The 19,729-nt window shown below is 42.5% G+C and overlaps 1 protein-coding gene across 1 annotated transcript; it reads right to left on the bottom strand.

The window, feature by feature from the left end:
* Positions 1-2,995: 2,995 nt before the first annotated feature.
* On the bottom strand, positions 2,996-18,555 carry MMGT1 (membrane magnesium transporter 1). The gene is made up of 4 exons (XM_004606555.2): positions 18,242-18,555; positions 11,525-11,577; positions 8,755-8,858; positions 2,996-6,252 (listed from the first exon to the last, which is right to left on the bottom strand). Exons 1-4 carry the CDS (start codon positions 18,318-18,320, stop codon positions 6,093-6,095), a joined length of 396 nt encoding a protein of 131 aa, XP_004606612.1. The 5' UTR covers positions 18,321-18,555; the 3' UTR covers positions 2,996-6,092.
* Between the last annotated feature and the right edge of the window lie 1,174 nt (positions 18,556-19,729).

Raw genomic sequence — 19,729 nt, 5'->3', positions numbered from 1 at the left:
GCCCATGCGGACAGGATACTCTCGGTAGCTTGCCAGATCTGCAAGAGGTATGTATGCATGTGTATATATTGAGCTCTTGCGATAGCACAACAGTAGGGCGTTTGCCTTGCACGCAGCCGACCTGGGTTCAATTCCTCTGCCCCTCTCAGAGAGCCCGGAAAGCTACCGAGAGTATCTACCCGTGGCACATTCGATATGCCAAACATAGTAACAAATCTCACAATGGAGATGTTACTGGTGTCCGCTCGACCCCCTATGGGGCACCCCGAGTGAAAACAGCCTGGGACAGAGTCCCAAATAAGAGTATACTATTTTTTTCACATTTTCTGAAATATGAAATTTCTCAAAATAAAATGTTACTGTGGAGGAATGTAGCTGTGTGGTAAAGAAAATGTTTCATATGAATGAGGCCATGAGTTCAGTCCCTGGCACCTAAAAGAAAGTTCAAGGGCAGTATCAACAGGAATTTAGATTTGGACAAAATGATACTCAAGTTCAGTTGGGAAAAAAATTCAAAAATAACTAAGTAGGGTCTGGAGCTATAGCACAGTGGGTAGGGCGTTTGCCTTGCACGCGGCCGACCTGGGTTCGATTTCCAGCATCCTATATGGTCCCCGAGCACCACCAAGAATAATTCCTGAGTGCAGACCCAGGAGTAACCCCTGTGCATCACCAGGTGTGATCCAAAAAGGCAAAGTAAATAAATAAATAAATAAATAAATAAATAAATAAACACAACTAAGTAAAGGGATCATAAACATGAATGAAGCATGAGTAAGCAGTGCCAATATGAAAATGTTTAGTGACGACATAATTAAGACTGGTGATGTTTGCAGTAAAATGAAACTTCAATCAGGGCCTGGAGAGACAGTCCAGATATTAGTGTTTGCCTTGTATGTGTCTGACTCCAGTTCGATTCCCAGCAGTTCAGATGGTCTCCTGTACAATACCAGAAGTGATCCATCAGCAGAGCCAGGAGTAAGCCCTGAGCACAGCAGGGCATGGCCCCCAAACAAGACCTCTCCCCCCAAAAAAAGGATACCAAGTCAGAAGCATCTCCAAATATACATCAACACTAAATCTATGAATGAGGCTGATTTTTTGAATCAGTGTGGAAAGAATAAAACTTGGGTTGGAATAACCAGATTACCATTTAGGGGAGTAAATGTTGAATCCTTACCCCATATCTTTTACATAAATTTCAAATGAATCAAAGATTTTAAAGTTAAAAAGAAACTTAAAAAGTCCTAGAAAAATATATAAAATTTATTCTTAAATGTGAAAAGGGCCTTTCAAAGGAATGTACAAACCCCAGAAGCCATAAAGACTGATAAATTTGACTGTATAAATAATAAAATTTATGAAAATATTATTACACATGACAATGGACCAATTTTCTTAGCTTACAAAGAGCTCATACAAAGCAATAAAAAATAAACCATCTAATAGGAAACATGAGCATACAGTTCACAGAGAATGAAGCTAAGTAGGCAGTAACATTAAAATGTTTAATTTCCTTCATTATATCCCCAAAAGATGCAAGATGTCATATACTTTAAGACTCAATTTTTTTAAGTTTAGCACCCTTTATTGGTATAAGTCTGGTAAATAATCATTTTCATACATGTGAGAAAATATAACTGGACCTTTCTGAAGAACAATTTGGCAGTAACTACTGAACTGAAAATGAAAATTACCCTTTCTAAAAAAAAACCCTAGCAATACAATTGCTAGTAATTGTCCCTGTAGGTATAATGCTATTATATGTACAAACATGTTTACTGAAATGTGGTTTATCAATTAAATATTGGAAAACAATGTTTGGGCATTTGTAAGACATTCATATACTGGAATATTAAATATTGGAAACCAATGTCTGGACATTTGTAAGACATTCATATATTAGAATATCATGCAGTTGTGAAAAAGGACAAAGTATTTCAGTATATATTGACATATGAAACTTGTAAGAGACACAGGCAGCAAAAGGAAGCAAGGTACAGAGTGTATACATTCTGATTAACATAATTGTCTAAGTATATATTTTCTGATAATTTTTTGCTTGAAAGAATATACAAGACATCTTAAGCTGCTTATCACTGGAGAGGGACGTTAGGGAGAGAAGGGAGCAAATTATAACTTCAGCCCTTTTCACACCATGTGACTTTTTTTTGCCACGTGCATATCCTTTCTTTTCTTTTTAGAGAATACTTGTTTTGTAAGTTAGTTTGAGCTGTTCCTAGGTATATCTGAATGTTGACAGAGCTACTTTTTAAAACACATAAGTGCAATGCTTTGCAACCCAAACCCTTGGATTTTTTTTCAGGGGGTAGGCACACCCAGCCAGTAATTCCTGGCTCTGCATTCAGGAATTACTCCCAGTGGTCAAGCCCTTGGATTTTTATTGAACCTTAGATTTTCCCCCTGACACTTTAATCTCAATGATTTCTTGCTAAGTATGTAGTGACATTTTTTAATGGCAGTTTGGTTTGGCTGAATAACAAATTTGTGATGGAATGATTAGCCATTACTGTTAAAGAGCTGAAATTCTTGTACTCTGAAGGGCACTTGATACTTTATAAATATTAATATAAATGAGGTTACACATTCAATTTAGACTGAGAGGCCGGAGTGATGGTACAGCGGGTAGGGAACTTGCCTTGAACAGGCGACCTGGATTTGTTCCCCGGCATCCTATATGCTCCTTCCTCCATCCCCTAGGCCGGGGAATCCCAGGTGTGATTCCTGAGTGCAGAGCCAGGAGTAAGTCCTGAGCATTACTGGGTGTGGCCCCAAAACCAAAACCAATATAATTTAGACTAAAAACATAAAAATTCAAGAAGACTTTACATATATATTAAAAAGTATCCATTGAGCTGAGTAAAACAGCTTTGCAGTTAAAAATTAGCTGTTACATTTTTCCTGGGACAGAGAAGCAAAAGAAAATATGATTCTTTACAAAAAAAAAAAAAACCCAAAAACCACCACTACCAAAACAGGCTGAGACAATCATTTATTTATTGGACAGGGCAAGGTCATTTAAAGAGAAGAAACATATCCAAAATAATGTGTTTAGCTTGGTGTTACAGGCATCGATGTTTACAACAAACAACATTACATCATGGAAACAGGCCACATACAACCAAGACGGCACTGTCATGCCACTCAAAAATAAGCCACAATGCTTAGGAAACAATCGTTATGGAGTTGCAAGAATATTGGTCTCCCATTTTCTGCAGCTATGCCATTAACACATAGCATTTGGCTTAGATCCCTGGTTATGAAAAAAAAGAGTCCTACATTCATTAGAACCTTCAATAATTCATATTTCCGAATGTAACTGAAATAAATTATAACCAACTGCAGGCTTAATTAACTAGCTCACATCACATTTTTGGACTGCCCGCAATAGTGATAGACTGTCTCAGGATTATAAATAAAATTCCATCCTTAATCCATTTAACATTGTTACGATGCACCCAAATCACCATTAGTCCTATGGTACTTATTTAGAAAAGACAGCAGAAACGCACTGGAAGAAATTTTATAAGGTACTTGAGAAGCTCACCTGGCCCGAGGTATACAAACTGCTAGTGAAGTCAGACATACTTAGAGAGTGCTATGTCATTTATTTGCCAAATTATTTGGCATTACTGTTAGCAGGATTTTCCTGACTGAGCAGAGTTCAATATCCATTCTAGAGACTAGTCAAGATATTCTAAGTAGCAGTATATCATGAACGCCTGACTTTAAGGAGAATGTCTTCGACACATCAGATTGACAGAGAAACCTGTTTGGTGTCTGTCATCGCTCTTCCGTCTCCTAATTTTAGGAACCACTTCCTTTCACAGCAACCACAGTTCTCAGTCCACACTGAACAAGATCATATTTGAGGAGGCAGTCACCTGAATACCAGATACTGTACAGATTCATTTACAACAAATGACCAAAAACAGGCAACTCGATGGGGTGAGAAAAATTAGTGGTTGCCGTAGGCTGTGAAGCTTTGGGGGAGAATGAGAGGTCACTGCCAAAGGCTGTGAGGTTTTGTAGAATTTTAATTTGAGGGGTGTCTGGTGGGGGAAGAGACATGCGGTGTGAGAGTCAGGACCTGCCTATGCAAAGCACAGGCTCCACCACTCAAGTCACATCCCCAATGCCCCCCCCCCCCGCCAGGTTGCTTTCGGGGGTGATCACAAATGTACTGCAATTGATTATACCCATTAAGTGGTATAATTGTTAAGTAGGTCAATTTTATCTCAAGATTTCTTAAGTTATTAACAGAGTTCAGGAAGACAGCCCCAAAGTGAAGAAACCAAGAAGCTCTTGCAAATTAAGACGTTGAAGAAATAGAAAGGCGAATGCAAAGAGCTTATTTCTTGCATATCATTTGATTGACTCGTTACCACTTGAATCCCCAACTTCACAGTTTAATTCATTTTACAAATTATTTTAGACTGTCAGCAAATTTCTCGTACTTCTTAAAAAATTCATAGTCCCTCACAGACCAGACGGGTAAAAAGGGGGGAAAATAACAATAAAAATTCCAGTGGCCAAATAATTCAGGCCGTGGGCTGTGCCTTACCAGACAGAATAAAACACATGAAAATCATTTAAGGAGGAAAAAGCATCAAGTGTAAGGACATCTTATGACTCTTGTCTGAGCATCTTTTCTTTTTATATCTGCATATCTATTCCCTTTACACCTACAGTTCAACAAAAGCGAAGTTCTCATACTCCTACCATTCAACAAGACAATATCCTCTACAAATAAATCTTAAACTGCCTGCATATCAAAGAACCAGCCATATTTCGTACAACTAAAATTACTGTTTCTAAAAGTGTTCTATTCTGTAGCCTCGTCCTCACCTTTAGCAACATACAACAAAAATGGAAAAGTTTAAGCCTGCTACAAATCAGAAGCTACAAGTCCATTTTTAAATGACCTTCATTATTAAAAAGCTATTAGCTCCAAATATTTAAAACATATTTGGCCCAGTTCTTTTGAGGTTTACCTTTGAATGAGAAGTGCCCTTTATTTTTACTAATTCACTAGTTTAATATGCAATAAAAGAACAAACTTTGAATAAGTTAAACTGGCTAAGGGTAAGTAATCAGTTTTCTCATAGTGATTATTATTCTTTTACACAGGCAGGATCATTAAATCATTATAGTCCTTTTGGTCTATCTCCAACTATTCTTATACTACATAATCATTTAAGGAACATTTTACATATAAATGAAGAAAGCACGGTCGCTTTTTAACAAGTTGAATTCATCCAATACATTTGTTATGACAAAGAATCTCTGACACAAAAATTGCTCACTGCACACAGAACCCCAGAAGTGATGACACGAGACAGCCAACGTTAGAAGGACTATGACCTCAGGGTAGAGTGAAAGGTCATGAATAATTAAAAACTGGCAAATCTCTGCTGAAGCAGAGCCAGAGCTCTTTTGAGGGCGCATAGGAAAAACTGGCAAGTCACCATTTGGGCCTCTTTAGAGAAGCCCATTTACAGTTAGAAACGGAAGACCATGTTCACTGTCACTCATGCTGCAAAATGCAGTAGTCATATCATTTCCCAAAGGACCCTAAAACCCGAAGTGCAAAAGATCTAAGAAAATAAATAGTCATGAAAATCATTAACATTTTTCAAAGAAACATGTTCAAAACAGTGACTTTTACAAAAGATATGACTTTGATTTTCCTTTATATATTTATAAGAACCATACCCAGCAGTGCTCAGAAGGGCCATGCAGTACCGGGGGTTGGGGGGAGCGGCGAGTACTGGGGATCGAACTCAGGTCCTTAGCACATACTCGACCACATAAGTCTCTCCCCAGCCCCAAACAAGCTGTGGCTTTGTTTTAAAGAAACTAAGAATTCCCTCAGAAAGATCAGATTCATTTCACAGATAACTTACATTGTGTTAATGGTTTGATTAACAGTGTACAAACAAGGGCCCTGGACTTTTTTTAAAGTTAGTTCTGAAATTTCATTATAAATACTGATGTGGGGAGTGTTTGATACCCCAAACTCCAATATTCCAGCTCTGTGTCCTGTCCTGTTACCATAATTTGTAAAAATCTTAGCGACGCAGTGATTCAAGTTTTCGTAACTTCAATGATGTATTAGAGGACAATGCATCTTGATTTGAAGAGTTCACTGTGTCCGAAGGCCGGAATAGTACTCGACCACGATGATTAAACACGTAAAATGATGGGTGATTCCTTAACGTGTCAAATGTCCTTAAAAGAAAACAAAGCATTAATTTTATACAAGCCTGTCTGACATTAAGTAGGCTTCTAATAAACTACGAATTTGCTATGGGTTCTGGTTTTTTTTAAATTGGGCTTTAGGCCACATCCAGCAGTGCTCAGGGATTACTCCTGGCTTTGTGCTCAGGATCACTCCTGACAGTGCTCAGGGAACCATATGAGATGCTGCAGATCAGACCCAGGTCAGTCATGTACAAGGCAGACACCCTACCCGAGGTACTATTGCTTCATCCCCCTGCTATGTGTTCTGTTAACTAAGTTTAAATAATAAAATCAGGCTATAAATGTTAATTATACTATATCTCATTTCTGCCCCCCATACAAATAAATAGGAAACCTGAAAAAAAAACTTTAAAGCCATCAAGATTTTAATGCAGTCATTCCTTGCAGGACATGAATAAAAACATGAATAATAATTCAAATTAAGTATAAAACTAGCCCATGCCAAACAGTCCTTTTAAGAAAACTAAGACACATGCTCTACTTTTGCTTATTCTCACGTGGCCCTCCTTATTCAAGCCATATTATCTTTTCACTGATGTTTTCTAGGAATCTTTCAATTATAACGAAAAATTCCATTTGGCTATTCACTATCAGTTATTATCCAAACACATATATTTTGCTGTGACCTACTTTTTTGTTTGTTTGTTTGTGGGGGACACATCTGGCTATGCTCTGTGTTCAGGGATCATTCCTGGCAGGGGTCAAGGAACCATATGCCGTACAAGGAGAGAATCCAGGTCAGCTGCATGCAAGGCAAGTGGCTTATCCACGGTTCTGTCGCCCTGGTCCTGTTATCAACCTACTTAATGCCATTCTGTTTCCATTCTAGGTCATTTCTTTGTAAGAACTGTGGTGGGTGGTGAAAATGGAGTATCTTTTATTTTATTCGGCAGTTTGGGGGGTTACACCCAATAGAGCTTCGGAGCTATTCAGGGCTCTGTGCCCCTGATGGTGCTCGGGAACAATACTTATGTGATGCCAGGAATTCAAATCAGTGTTGGCTCATGCAAGGTAAGTGCCTTAACCCTTGGATTATTTCTCCAGCCCACTGTCCTCCTTTTCTAGTGAGAGACAGGTTTTTGTTTTTTGGGTTTTTTTTTTTTTTTGCGTTTTTGGGTCACACCCAGCGATGCTCAGGGGTTACTCCTGGCTCTGCACTCAGGAATCACTGCCGCCAGTGCTGGGGGACCATACGGGATGCCGGGGATCGAATCCAGCTCAGCTGCATGCAAGGCAAATGCCCTACCCCACAGTACTATCGATCCGGCCCCGAGAGACAGTTTTTTAAATGTTCACAAATACCTAAGTGTACTGGTATAGGTGTGTTTTGAAGTATTATCTCTTAGGGCTGGAGATACGGTTCAATGGGCTGAGTGCAGGCGGGAGGTGCAAGTTTAATCTCCAGTACTGCATGGTTCCCCGGCTCTGACCCCCCAAGACAAGGCAGGAAGCAGCCCCCCCCCGTACCACCAGGAGTAACCCCCAAATCATAAAATATATTTTCCCAGGGAAAAATAATTGCTCTGCTTCAAATGTCAAAGGCAGCACATGTAAAAATCTCAACACATCTTCACACAAAACAGGAAGCCTGAGATGCAACTACTTTGAGTGTAAATTACAAAGTCAAAAATGGGGTCCAGAGAGATATCACCGTAGGTAGGGCACTTGCCTTGCACGCAGCCGACCCGGGTTGGACCAGGTACCCATATGGTCCCCCAACCCTGCCAGGAGTGATTCCTGAGTGCAGAGCCTGGAGTAAACCCTAAGTGCTGCTGGATGTAGCTCAAACCCCTTTCCCGCAAAAGAAAAGTTTGAAAAAAGGGTTATTTTTCTCTGTCATGTTTACAGTGAATCCTTCCAATGAAATATTGTAAAGGATTTCCACTAGGTCAAAAAGGTAGGTCAAGTCCAGAGATAGAACTACAGAATTCCCAAGAGAGAAAGAAATAAGGAGAAGAAAAACAAACAGAGCTTATAAACGTAACTTAGAAGTGGTACAAGAAAATAAAAAGAGCAGAATAACAAGTGTACTTTAACCCACGAATAAACAAGGGCTTGCGTACAGAGTTTATGTCACAGGTGAGCTTCAAATGATTAAGAGAACAGAAAAAAACACTTTAATTTTCCAAATACTAAGCTTAAATACTAAGTTAAAAAGAAGAGAAAAGAAGAAAGAGAGAGAAAACTACTGAGGGGATTGCCGAATATTTTCTATTTCCATTCATCCATCCAACTAACAGATCACTTTAAGCACCCTAATAATACATCTTATTTTACTGTCTATAAGCTGTCTTCCGTTTTTCCTATCACAAGAAATTCTGCCCCCAGATTTTACCCTCATTGCTCTACCAGCTACTGAGTAAAAAGTTAAATGCAAAACCAACTTTTATGCACCAGAAAACATACATTATATGAAAGAACCAAAAACTGCTATATGAAATTCCATTCTACGAAAAGGAAAAAACTTACTTATTTTTTAGTTCTGAAGTGGCATCCATGTCTTTAAATTCCCCTGCAATATGAACTATACCATAACAGGTAACTGCAAAGGCCAGAAGTGTCTGAAGAACTATCTGTGAATGAGTACAAAGATGGAGATTGCTAAGTAACATACAAATACTATCATTATTTATGTGCAATTTTTCTCTTCACCTCTTTTTAACCTCTAATCGTTACATCTCCCAGAGCTTATCAAGGTATAAGTTCCACTTTCAAAGACCTGAAGCCAACTATTATTGCCATACTGGTCTCTTCTCTATCTCACCTACCTTCCGGCCCACATACTTGTGGACAATTCCAACCATTGAGTCAATAAAAAAATGACCTGAACCCAGACATAATAAAATCTACAATTTGTATGGATCAACTATTTAAAAAATGATTTCTAGGGTTTGCTCAGACAGCTATTCAGAACGTACTTATCAATTTTTCATGTTTTACTGTTAAATATTGCAGTGTATAGAAAGAACACTGTAGGCCAGAGACAGTACAACAGGTAAGGTGTTTGCCTTGCACGTGCCTGACCAGTGTTTGATCCCTGGCACTGCATATGATCCCTCAAGGACCACCAGGAGTAGTGACCCCTGAGCACAGAACTAGAAGTATAAGTCCTGAGTACAGCTGGGGGAGCCTCCAAACTGAAAACAACCCTTAGCTACCACCTTCCCTAACACATGGACACTAGCACGGCAATTTGTGTTAATGAAGCCATATATTCTAGTGTGAGCCACTGGTGGTATACACCAGGGTCAGTGTGTCAAGAAATAGGACATCTCTAGTCCCTTTCGGGTCCCGTGTGTCTCTGATTATATCCTTCACCTTCCCACCCAAAAATCATTGTCCCGAATTGTATATGAATCACTTGATTTCCACTCTAATTTTGCCGGCTATGTACAGTTCTTTAAGGCATGGCCTGGAGAGACAGTAAGGTGCTTACCCTGCTGTCTGGCTGACCCTAGTTCAAATCCCTGGGACCGCATCCGGTCCCTTGAGCGCCACTAGGAGGGATGCCTAAACGAGCCAGGTGTGGCCCCAAAAGGAAAAATATTTATATGTAATATTGCTTACTTTTTCCTGCTTTTAACTTTTTGGGAGATTCAGCCGTGGTGTGGCAAAGGATTGTAGTCTTTTTGCCATTTGTCTTGTACTTCGTTGTTAAAAAGTAGCACTGTTGACCTGTGTGCCACTGCTGCTAATTCTGTGGACTGTTGGCGGCGCACTGCTTTCACAGTGCCGTGACGCTCTCCTCATGTATGTTTCCTGGTGAGCAGGCGGAGAACTGCTCATGTACAGTACACAACTTATTAGGCAAGAGCTAACTGCTTTCCAAAGAAGTTGTGCAAGCAAAACTTGCAGTGTTGGGTATTAACCAACATGGAATTACAAGCACGTTTCCTTTTCTGGATTGCGATTCTGTCTTTTCCACAACTGACAGTTTGTGAATCGAAGCGATTGTGAGTGGACACCAACTGACTTGAGATGTGGATCTCTACCACAAGGCAAAGGTGTCATATCCTTATCAAATTTGACTACAGTCAAAATTTGCCAGAAGATAAATAGTCTTTCTCAGTTAAATCCTAAAGCCATGTGACACCAGTTTATGTCCCCATCCAGAGAGCCTGTTCCATACATACGCCCTGTTCCATACATGAGCACTGTGAACTGCAATGTGGGAAATTTCCAAGTTGCCATGAAACTGTGTTCAAGATAAATGGTTATTTTCAACTGTCATTATCATAGACATATTTCATTATCATAGAAATGATCACTCTGGACAAGAAATGAGTGCTGAAAGTAGGTAAAGGGATATATATTATCTCTATTGCAAATCATAATGCCCAAAAAGAGAGAGAAAAAGAGTGAGAGAGAGAGAGAAGAAAAGTGCCTGCCATAGACGCAGACTAGAGGTGGAGAGCGGAAGGGGAAACTGGGGACATTGGTGATAAGAAATGTACACTGGTGAAGGGATGGGTGTTGGAACATTTTATGACTGAAACCAAATCATGAACCACTTTGTAACTATCTCATGGTGATTTAATTTGAAAAGTTAAAAATGCTTAAGTAATCAAAAGCAAATTATAAACTTTTACATAGATCACAAGGAAAAACTTTTGATTCAGTAAAATTATTTAAAAATGTCTTATACTCAGGAAGAAAATAGAATGATGGATATATTCCACACCATTGGGAATGGCGGAGTAATGAGGTCAGGTATTTTTTGTATGGAGTTCATTTAACTTCTTACACTAACTATTTGGATCTGTTAAAAAGAACTTACTGCTTTTGCAATTTAAAATTTTAAAATAACAAAACACAATGTTCATTCTATATTATGAGTGAAGCTCAGATATCATTTGGTTTAAAGATATACACACACATACACACAAACACACACACACATACATACAAACCGCTAAACAGTTTGGCTTGTTTAAACTTTATATAAAGAAACCTTTCTAAAATATAAACAATTTTCAAATCCATCTCAGACTATGAACAGAGCAGCTTCTATATATCTAAGCTATTTTTAAACTATATTTAAATTATAGTTTTAGGAATGAAACAGAGAAATCTTGTTTCCAAATCTCTGGGTTTTATGATGAGCGACAAAAAGTAGAGAACAGATGTCATTTTGAGTCTGGGAATTTTTAAGAGAATAAAAAACAGAAAAAGAAATCACAATAAGCAATGCAGCTATACTTTTAACATATATTTAATGGAATATAAATGACCAACTTACATCTATTGGCAGTGATTCGTCTTCCTTTTCTGTTAATCGCATATAAGAACGATCTATAAATCAGAAGCATACCATTAAGGAAATTGTAGCCCTTTTCTTTCTCAAATTGCAAGCAAATCAATATACCAAAGTATCAGCTGACTTATATGCTAAAAAAAGTAATGCTAATTCCACATTCCTCAAAAACCTATCTTAAAGCAGTGGGACTGATTGTGAACTAGTTTATTCTTTTTGGAAATGAAAGGTGAGCAAGTAAGGGGAAGAAAACACATTGATAATATTTATCTTCATAACTACAGGAAAATTAGACTGCTCTGAAAACTAACAATTTTTCTCAAGGATGGGACAAAGGAACCATATTTATTTATTTATTTATTTATTTTGCTTTTTTGGGTCACACCCGGTGATGCACAGGGGTTACTCCTGGCTCTGCACTCAAGAATTACTCCTGGCAGTGCTGAGAGGACCATATGGGATGCTGGGAATTGAACCCCAGTCGGCTGCGTGCAAGGCAAAACGCCCTACCCGCTGTGCTATTGCTCCAGTCCCTGGAACCATATTTATTTTAAAGTTAGCAAGGGCCTAACATGCATCTCATTTAATTCTCACGTCAATTTTTGATTTTAAATTATAAATTGTAGAACAGTGGAAGAGCATTCCCTTTGCATGTGTGAGGCCCTGGGCTCGATCTCTGACACTGGAAAAAGTTAAAGAAATGAATAATAAATAAATTGTGTAATTCTAACTCTGGAACAACACCACCATCACCTAGTTTGGACAAAATAACAGTAGTGCGAGAATGTCCTTCCTGAAAGAATGCCCTGGGGGCACTGGTGGAATACAAATTCCAGGAGATCAATTTCTGTGCCCATGATTTAATTATCACTTATTCTGCCGCCTCAGGAGGGAACAAAGCATGCCGGCACAGGATCAGCCTTTGGAAGCTGAGAAAGCCTGGATCCTAATATCAGCTCTCCAACGTACTATAATCGATAATATCTCATTCCATTTAAGACATCCTCATGGAGACTGCAGATACAGCTTAGTGGTACTTAACTTGTATCTGTGAAGCCCTGGGTCGGATCCCAAGCATCGGGGGTTAAAAAAGAAGAAAAGCAAAAGACATCCTGATGGATCGGAACCTGTATCTCAGGTTCAGAATTAAAAGCGAGGACTGCGAATGTGGCACAGTGTCCACTTGCAGGTAGGAAGCCTTGGGTTCGCTACCTTGATCCCCCAAGGTTTTTTTTGTTTGTTTTGGATCACACCCAGCGTTGCACAGGGTTCCTCCTGGCTCATGCACTCAGGAATTACTCCTGGCAGTGCTTGGGGGACCATATGGGATGCTGGGAATCGAACCCGGATCAGCTACATGCAAGGCAAACGCCCTACCCACTGCACTATGGCTCCAGCCGCCCCCCACCCAGTTTTAAATGTAGTGCTGGGGGTATAGTTAGTTCAGAGGGAGAATACATGCCTCGTGTGTTCCGTGTTCAATCCCAGGCACCACCCACACAAAATTAAGCCAACTTGTAAAACCCCGAAGTAGGAGACGGACTGTCTTGAAGTAAAAGACTGTTTCTTCCTTTTCACTTACAACAGAAAACTGGGAATGATGTGAGAAGTAAGAGACGCGTGTGAGGCCCTGCAGATAACCAAGTTCATGACAGCCTAGTTCTGAAATCTAGAGGTCACATAACTGAAGTGGAGGGGCCTGGATGGGGTCACTTAACTGAAAGTGAGGGACACAAAATATTTGTTCTAAAATAAATGTATAGGCTAGCGAGCGAGTACAATGGGTGAGGAGCTTGTCTTGCACACTGGGTTCTATCACCGGACCACATAAGGGTCCCTGGCTCCAACAGGAGTGGTCCCTGAGTGCAGAGCCAGGAGGAAGCCTTGAGCACTATCGTGTGTGGCTCCCAAACAAAAAAAAAAAATAGAACAAAATAAAATCAATGTATGGGGTTGGGAAACCAGCTCAAAGGACTGGTGTGCATGCTTTTCATGTCCCCGGCGTGTGGGCCCCCAAGCACCATGCTAGGAGTTACCCCTCAGCACCACTAGGTGTGACCCTCCCCAAACTAAAACTAAATTATTAAAATAGATGTAAGAATGCGTGTCCGTAAGTGCTCGAGTAGTACTGCCTATTTTATACACCCAGGGTCATGTAAGACTTTCTTGGGTGAGGGCTGGGGACACAGTACAGCAAGTAAAGTGCTCGCCTTTGCATGCGGCTGACCTGGTTCGGTCCCCAACACTGCATATGGTCCCCCAAGCACTGCTGAGAGTGATCTCTGAGCACAGAGCCAGCAGTAAGCCCTGAGCACTGCCAGGTATGGCTCAAAAGCAAAAACAAAATCAAATTACTAGGCAAGGGGCTGGAGCGACAGCACAGCGGGTAGGGCATTTGCCTTGCATGCAGCTGACCCGGGTTCGATTCCCAGCATCCCATATGGGCCCCCGAGCACTGCCAAGAGTAATTCCTGAGTGCAGAGCCAGAAGTAACCCCTGTGCATCGCCGGGTGTGACCCAAAAAGCAAAAAACAAATTTTACTAGGCAAAAAGGGGTCATAAGTGGGAAAATGTTAAGAAGCAAAGCATTGCAGCAAAGATGAGTATGCACAGCACCATCCTATTTGAGCTGCTGCCACATCTGAGAGCAAATAATTAGCCTCAGGTAAATACTAGTCTCTGCCATATGAGCATTATAAATAGGTCCCAGTGCAGAGGCCAATCCACAAAGCATTGTAATCTCACTTGAAACACAAAAATCTTAATTCTAGAACGGACAGGTTTATACAATCCCGTAATGTTGCACTGCAGACTTAAAAAGCTAAGTTTGTTTTGTTTTCTTTGGGCCATGCGGGTAGTAGCCTCTAAGCACTGCCTGGAAGAGCTGCAGGACCACGGAGTGCCCGACAATGAACGCAGGCTTCCAGAAACATGCAAAGCATGTGCTCCAGCTCTTTGTGCTCTCCCCCAGCTCCCCCCAAAATGAGAATTGTTTGTTAAGTGCTACTCTCAAAAGAGAACATGTTCAGAGAGTTTTCTTTTTTTTTTTTTTGCTTTTTGGGTCACACTAGGAGATGCCCAGGGGTTCCTCCTGGTTCTGCACTCAGGAATTACCCCTGGAGGTGCTCAGGGGACCATATGGGATGCTGGGAATCAAACCTGGGTCGGCCACGTGCAAGGCAAACGCCCTACCCGCTGTGCTATTGCTCAAGCCCCTGTTCAGAGAGTTTTCTGAAGTTTCACTGTATCACTGTCATCCCGTTGCTCATCGATTCGCTCGAGCAGACAACAGTAATGTCTCCATTGTGAGTTTAGCCACATAAAAGAAAAATCAAACTCGTGCTCCAAATAGCTTTTGTCTGACTTCCTTATCTGTTCGACTCACTAGTTTTCTTCTTGGAAACCTAATCTTACTCTGACGCTCACTTTAACCTACTTTGTAAAACGAAAGTATTGACCCTCGGAGATCTCTTTGCTCTAGGGGGACTGTCCTCAAACATCCAGGCAAAAAGCTGGATAAGCTTCAGAAATTGCACACAGTATCCAGCAGATCTGGGTTAGAGAAGAGATCCACTATTGGCTGTATCACACTTCTAGAAGACTTAGTTCCTTTGCCCTCATTTCCATGAATTCTTAGATACTTTTATCATATCTATTACACTCTAATTATTTTTGGGTTCTATCATTTCTCCCCTAGACTTGGAATTACCCCAGGGTCTCCCAGTACCTCTAGCACCTACACAAGACAATTTCAACCAATTACCCAAGACTGTTTTGTAAGAGCAGAATATAACATGTTACAGCCTATCTTTGAATTCTGGCTCCACCATTTCTCATTTCTGTGATTGCAGGCGAGTTTCGTAGCTGCCTGTCCCTCTCCATTTTTCATCTCTCAAAAGAAGTCATACCAATAATAGCTACCTCGCAAGGCTTTGGGTAGGACTGAATGGTAAGAGACACGTGATGTGCCTGGCAAACACTAAATGTGAGTTACTGTCGCTACCGTGGGAGACGGGAGTTATGGAGAAACTGAACAGAACACTGGAGCCTGGAGAAAGCAACTCAATCTAAATACCCCAGGGACTGAAGAGATGGAGGCATTAACAAGAAAATGGGTGACATTCAAATCAAAGCGAGGCTTACCTTTTGTTTATTCTGGTGGTGGGGGGAGCCACCTGGCTGGGGTCACTCCAGTTGGTACCCAGGGGACCCACCATATGTGGTGCTGAAGATCGAACCAAGTCAGCCACATACAAGGCAAGCACCTTACCCGCTGAAATATCTCTCAGAAAATCTACTTGGAGGGCTCTGTGCTAAGAACAAGTGGTGTAAGGATCTAACCCAGGCCTCCTACACGCAAAGCACGTGCTCAGCCCCCAGACCCATCTCTCTGCATCTGTACTTTGGTTAATGGTGACATACCAAGATCAATTTCAGTGAAACAGTAGACCATGGTAATGTAAGATGTAAGGGAGGCGGGTAAAGTGCATACAGTAATTCTCTATACCCTCTCTACAACTTTTCTATAATAAGATTTTAAATTCAAAAACATTTTAAAAGTAAAGCTGAATTTTTATTAGCCAAATATAACAGATGTATCTAAAAAGTAGTTATAAAATATTTGTTACATCTTATTTTCTATATTTAATAATTTAATATTAATTACAGGATAGTGTTATCTAGGAAAAAATACGTTTTAAAGGAATCCATACTTCAATTTTTTACTCCTTATTATGAAAGTGCCTTGCACGTGGTTGACCCGGGTTCGATTCCTCTGTCCCTCTCAGAGGGCCTGTCAAGCTACCAAGAGTATCCTGCCCACATGGCAGAGCCTGGCAAGCTACCTGTGGCGTATTCGCTATGCCAAAAACAGTAACAAGTCTCACAATAGAGACATTACTGGTGCCCGCTCGAGCAAATCGATGAGCAATTGGACGACAGTGCTCCAGTGATTATGAAAGTGACTTGAAAAGTAAATTAGCAGGATGGTGAGAGGGTACAGCGGGTAAAGGTGCTCGCCCTGCATGCAGCATAGTGGGGCTCCTTCCCCAGCCTCACATATATGAGCCTCCAAGCACCTCCAGGAGTGATCCCTGAGTGCAGAGCCAGGAGTAAAGCCCAGAGGACCACCCGGTGTGACCCCAAAAGAGGGCCAGGCACATAGTCCGGCCTCCATACGGTTCCCCAAGCATGCCAGGAGGGATCCCTGAGCGCAGTGCTAGTAGTAAACCTAGCACCCATGGGTGTGGCCCAAAAAACATTTTTTAAAAAGAAAAGTAATTAGGCAAACAAAGAACAAAGTTCAAATTTGAATTCATTTCATTCAACAAAGTCACTGAGTAGCTATTGTGGGATTACATCAATGAAGGGGGGGTCCACTGGGTCTTGCTCCCCATTATTTTGTAAATCAAAATAACAGCCATGAACAAACGGATGCTGGGCTCTAAAGAACAGGCAGGGCTCAGCAAACTTGGCCTGTAAAGTTCCAGCTAGTTTGGACATTCTCCTGCCCTTAGAAAGTAATCCTAGGCTACCTAATTGAATGGGCGTGGTGGCCAAGGGCCAATAAAACTTTATTGGTGTACGCTGGATTTCACATAACTGACAGACAAAATGCTATTCTTAATACAAAATGGCAAGGCACCAAACACATTATAGGCTGACTCTGATGGAATCCGGAACATGGCTTGCTACCCTCTCTTGTCCCCTGAGCACTGACAGGAGTGATCCCTGAGTAGAGAGCTAGGAGTAAGCCAGGTGTGGCCCCCAATTTGTTTTCAAGGCAAAGCCTTTTTTTTTGGTGTCACATCCGGTGATGCTGGGGGTTTACTCCTGACTAGACCATCAGGGATGACGGCCGGCGGGGCTCCAGGACATACAAGATGCTGGGGGTAAGGCAAGTGCCACTGTGCTAGATCTCTCTGGCCCCGGTTGAAACATTCGAAACAGTCTTATTCCGTGACAAAAACAGGAGGGAAGCTGCGTTTACACCACCTGCCAGAGTTTGCTAACTCCTGGTCCAGAGGAGGTAGGTCGGAAAAGGGGCCACCTGTCTCAAGACAAAACTGCACTTTCCTGCAGGACTTAGCATAATCTTGACAGTTACGATCACGCACACGGAACAGTACTTTTGCGTCAATTTCAGTTGAAACTTCCCCAGCATTCTGTGACATAGCGAGGATAAGAATTAAAGTCTGCTTCAACGTGGCCTCCAGGGAAGCCCATGCCTTGCTCAAGGTCATAGAGAATTAACACGAAAGCGCATTTTTTAAGGATCTGCCGATCAGGCTCCCGGTACAGTGCTCTTTCTTCCGAACCCCAGTGCCTGCCCAGGACGAATGACCACTTCGCCTCTACGTCTCTTCCAAACGGCCCGGCAGTGCCCAACTTGCTGGCCAGCTACTTGTCACGGGACTCTCGGCATCCGAGGTCCTCAATCTGCCACTTTGCCCGATCTGACATTTCTCGCCTCAATTTCCGGCCAGCTCCGTCTCCCACTCAAGCCCTCTCCCGGTCCCCCCCCCCTTTCCCGAGCCTGCCACAATCTGTCACCCCACTTACTCCAACTCCCCGTGCAAGCCTCCCCGCCGCCAGCCTCCCAACTCTCAGGTCTCCGAGCCCACTCCCGGGACACCGGGTCCAAGGCTCTGACACTCGGCTGCACCCACACACTGCCCCCGTGTCCTGCTCCCGGCCACTTACGCTGCGCGGCGGAGAAGGCCGCGTGGGCCAGGGCGAAGAGGCCGATGCCCACCAGCCCCTTCCAGAGAGACGGCGCCATGATCCGGAGGAGCAGGCAGAGCCCAACAAAGGCAGCGAAGGGCGGCTGAGCCGTTCCTTCCTCCACCGGCGGGTGGCCGTGCCGCGCACAGAGATGACGTCACCGAGCCCTGGACGCGCGAAACGCTCCGGCGGTGGAAAAGGCAAAGCGCCGGCAGAGAGCGGAAACAGGGATGCCGGGAAGAAGGGGAAGCCGCGCGGAACGAGGGCCGCGAGAGCCCGTTGCCGAGCGTGCGCTTCAGGGCCTCGCGGAGCGCGGCGGGCGCGGGCGGGGCCTGGCGCGAGCTGATCAATGGGGATGGCGGGGCGCCGGCCAATGAGCGCGAGCCTCCAGAGAGGGGCGGGGCCTGCCGAGAGGCGCCCGAGGGGGGGGGCGCAGGAGGAGGTTAAAGGGCAGCCCCGGCGCTGTGCCTGCCCCAGGCTGCGCTTGGGTCACCTCCTCTGGCGCTTTTTGTCCTCCGGCTAACGTCCTGTGTTTCGGGGGAGCCCCCTTCCGTGTTGCAGCCGTGAGAGGAGGCGAGGATGTGAAAGGGAGGAGGTGGCGCGGTGCGGAGGAAGAGGACTGGGGGCGTTTGGAGCCCACGCTTGGGCACGTTAGTGTCTTCTGTTTGACCTCCAGAAGGGTTCTATTTATTTTTATTTATTTATTTATTTATTTATTTATTTATTTATATTTATTTTATTTATTTATCTATTTACGTATCTATTTATTTATTTTTGAGTTATTATTATTATTATTATTATTATTATTATTATTATTATTATTATTATTTTCTTTTTGGGTCACACCCAGCGATGCACAGGGGTTACTCCTGGCTCTGCACTCAGGAATTACTCCTAGCGGTGCTCAGAGGACCATATGGGATGCTGGGGATCGAACCCGGGTCAGCTGCGTGCAAGGCAAACACCCTACCTGCTGTGCTATCACTCCAGCCCCTTAATTTATTTATTTTTTTAATTTTTTAAAAATTTTGTTAATGAATCACAGTTACAGACTTAACAAATTTTCGTGATTACATTTCAGTCATACAAAAATCGAGTCCCCATTCTCCACCACCAATGTTCCCCCCCAGTATCCCTCCTGCCATCCCCCCATTCCCCCTTGTGGCAGGCACATTCCCTTTTACTCTCTCCTTCTGGGTGTTATGGTTTGCAATACAGGTAGTAAGTGGCCATCATATTTGGTCTATCGTCTGAAGGGTATTTTTTTTTGGGGGGGGGGCGGTTGTCACAGCCAGCGATGCTCAGGGGTTACTCCTGGCTCTACACTCAGGAGTTACTCCTGGCGGTGCTTGGGGGACCATCTGAGATCCTGGGGGTTGAACCCAGGTTCCGCGTGTGCAAGGCAAACACCCTACCTGCTGTACTCTCGCTCCGGCCCCAGTCTGAAGGGTTTCAATAAAGATTCAT

Source organism: Sorex araneus, chromosome X (genome assembly GCF_027595985.1).
Source record: "Sorex araneus isolate mSorAra2 chromosome X, mSorAra2.pri, whole genome shotgun sequence".
Lineage (NCBI taxonomy): Eukaryota > Metazoa > Chordata > Mammalia > Eulipotyphla > Soricidae > Sorex > Sorex araneus.
The sequence above is the reverse complement of the archived record's forward strand: the minus strand, read 5'-3'. Positions and strand labels throughout refer to the sequence as shown.

Bases quoted from the DNA above. Each gene is read 5' to 3' on its own strand.
- MMGT1 (XM_004606555.2), bottom strand. From the start codon at position 18,320: ATGGCGCCGTCTCTCTGGAAGGGGCTGGTGGGCATCGGCCTCTTCGCC. The intron at 8,859-11,524 runs GTAAGTTGGTCA...ACTCATTCACAG, and splicing joins ACGAATCACTGCCAATAGAT to ATAGTTCTTCAGACACTTCT. The intron at 6,253-8,754 runs GTAAGTTTTTTC...TTTTCTTTTAAG, and splicing joins ACTTCAGAACTAAAAAATAA to GACATTTGACACGTTAAGGA.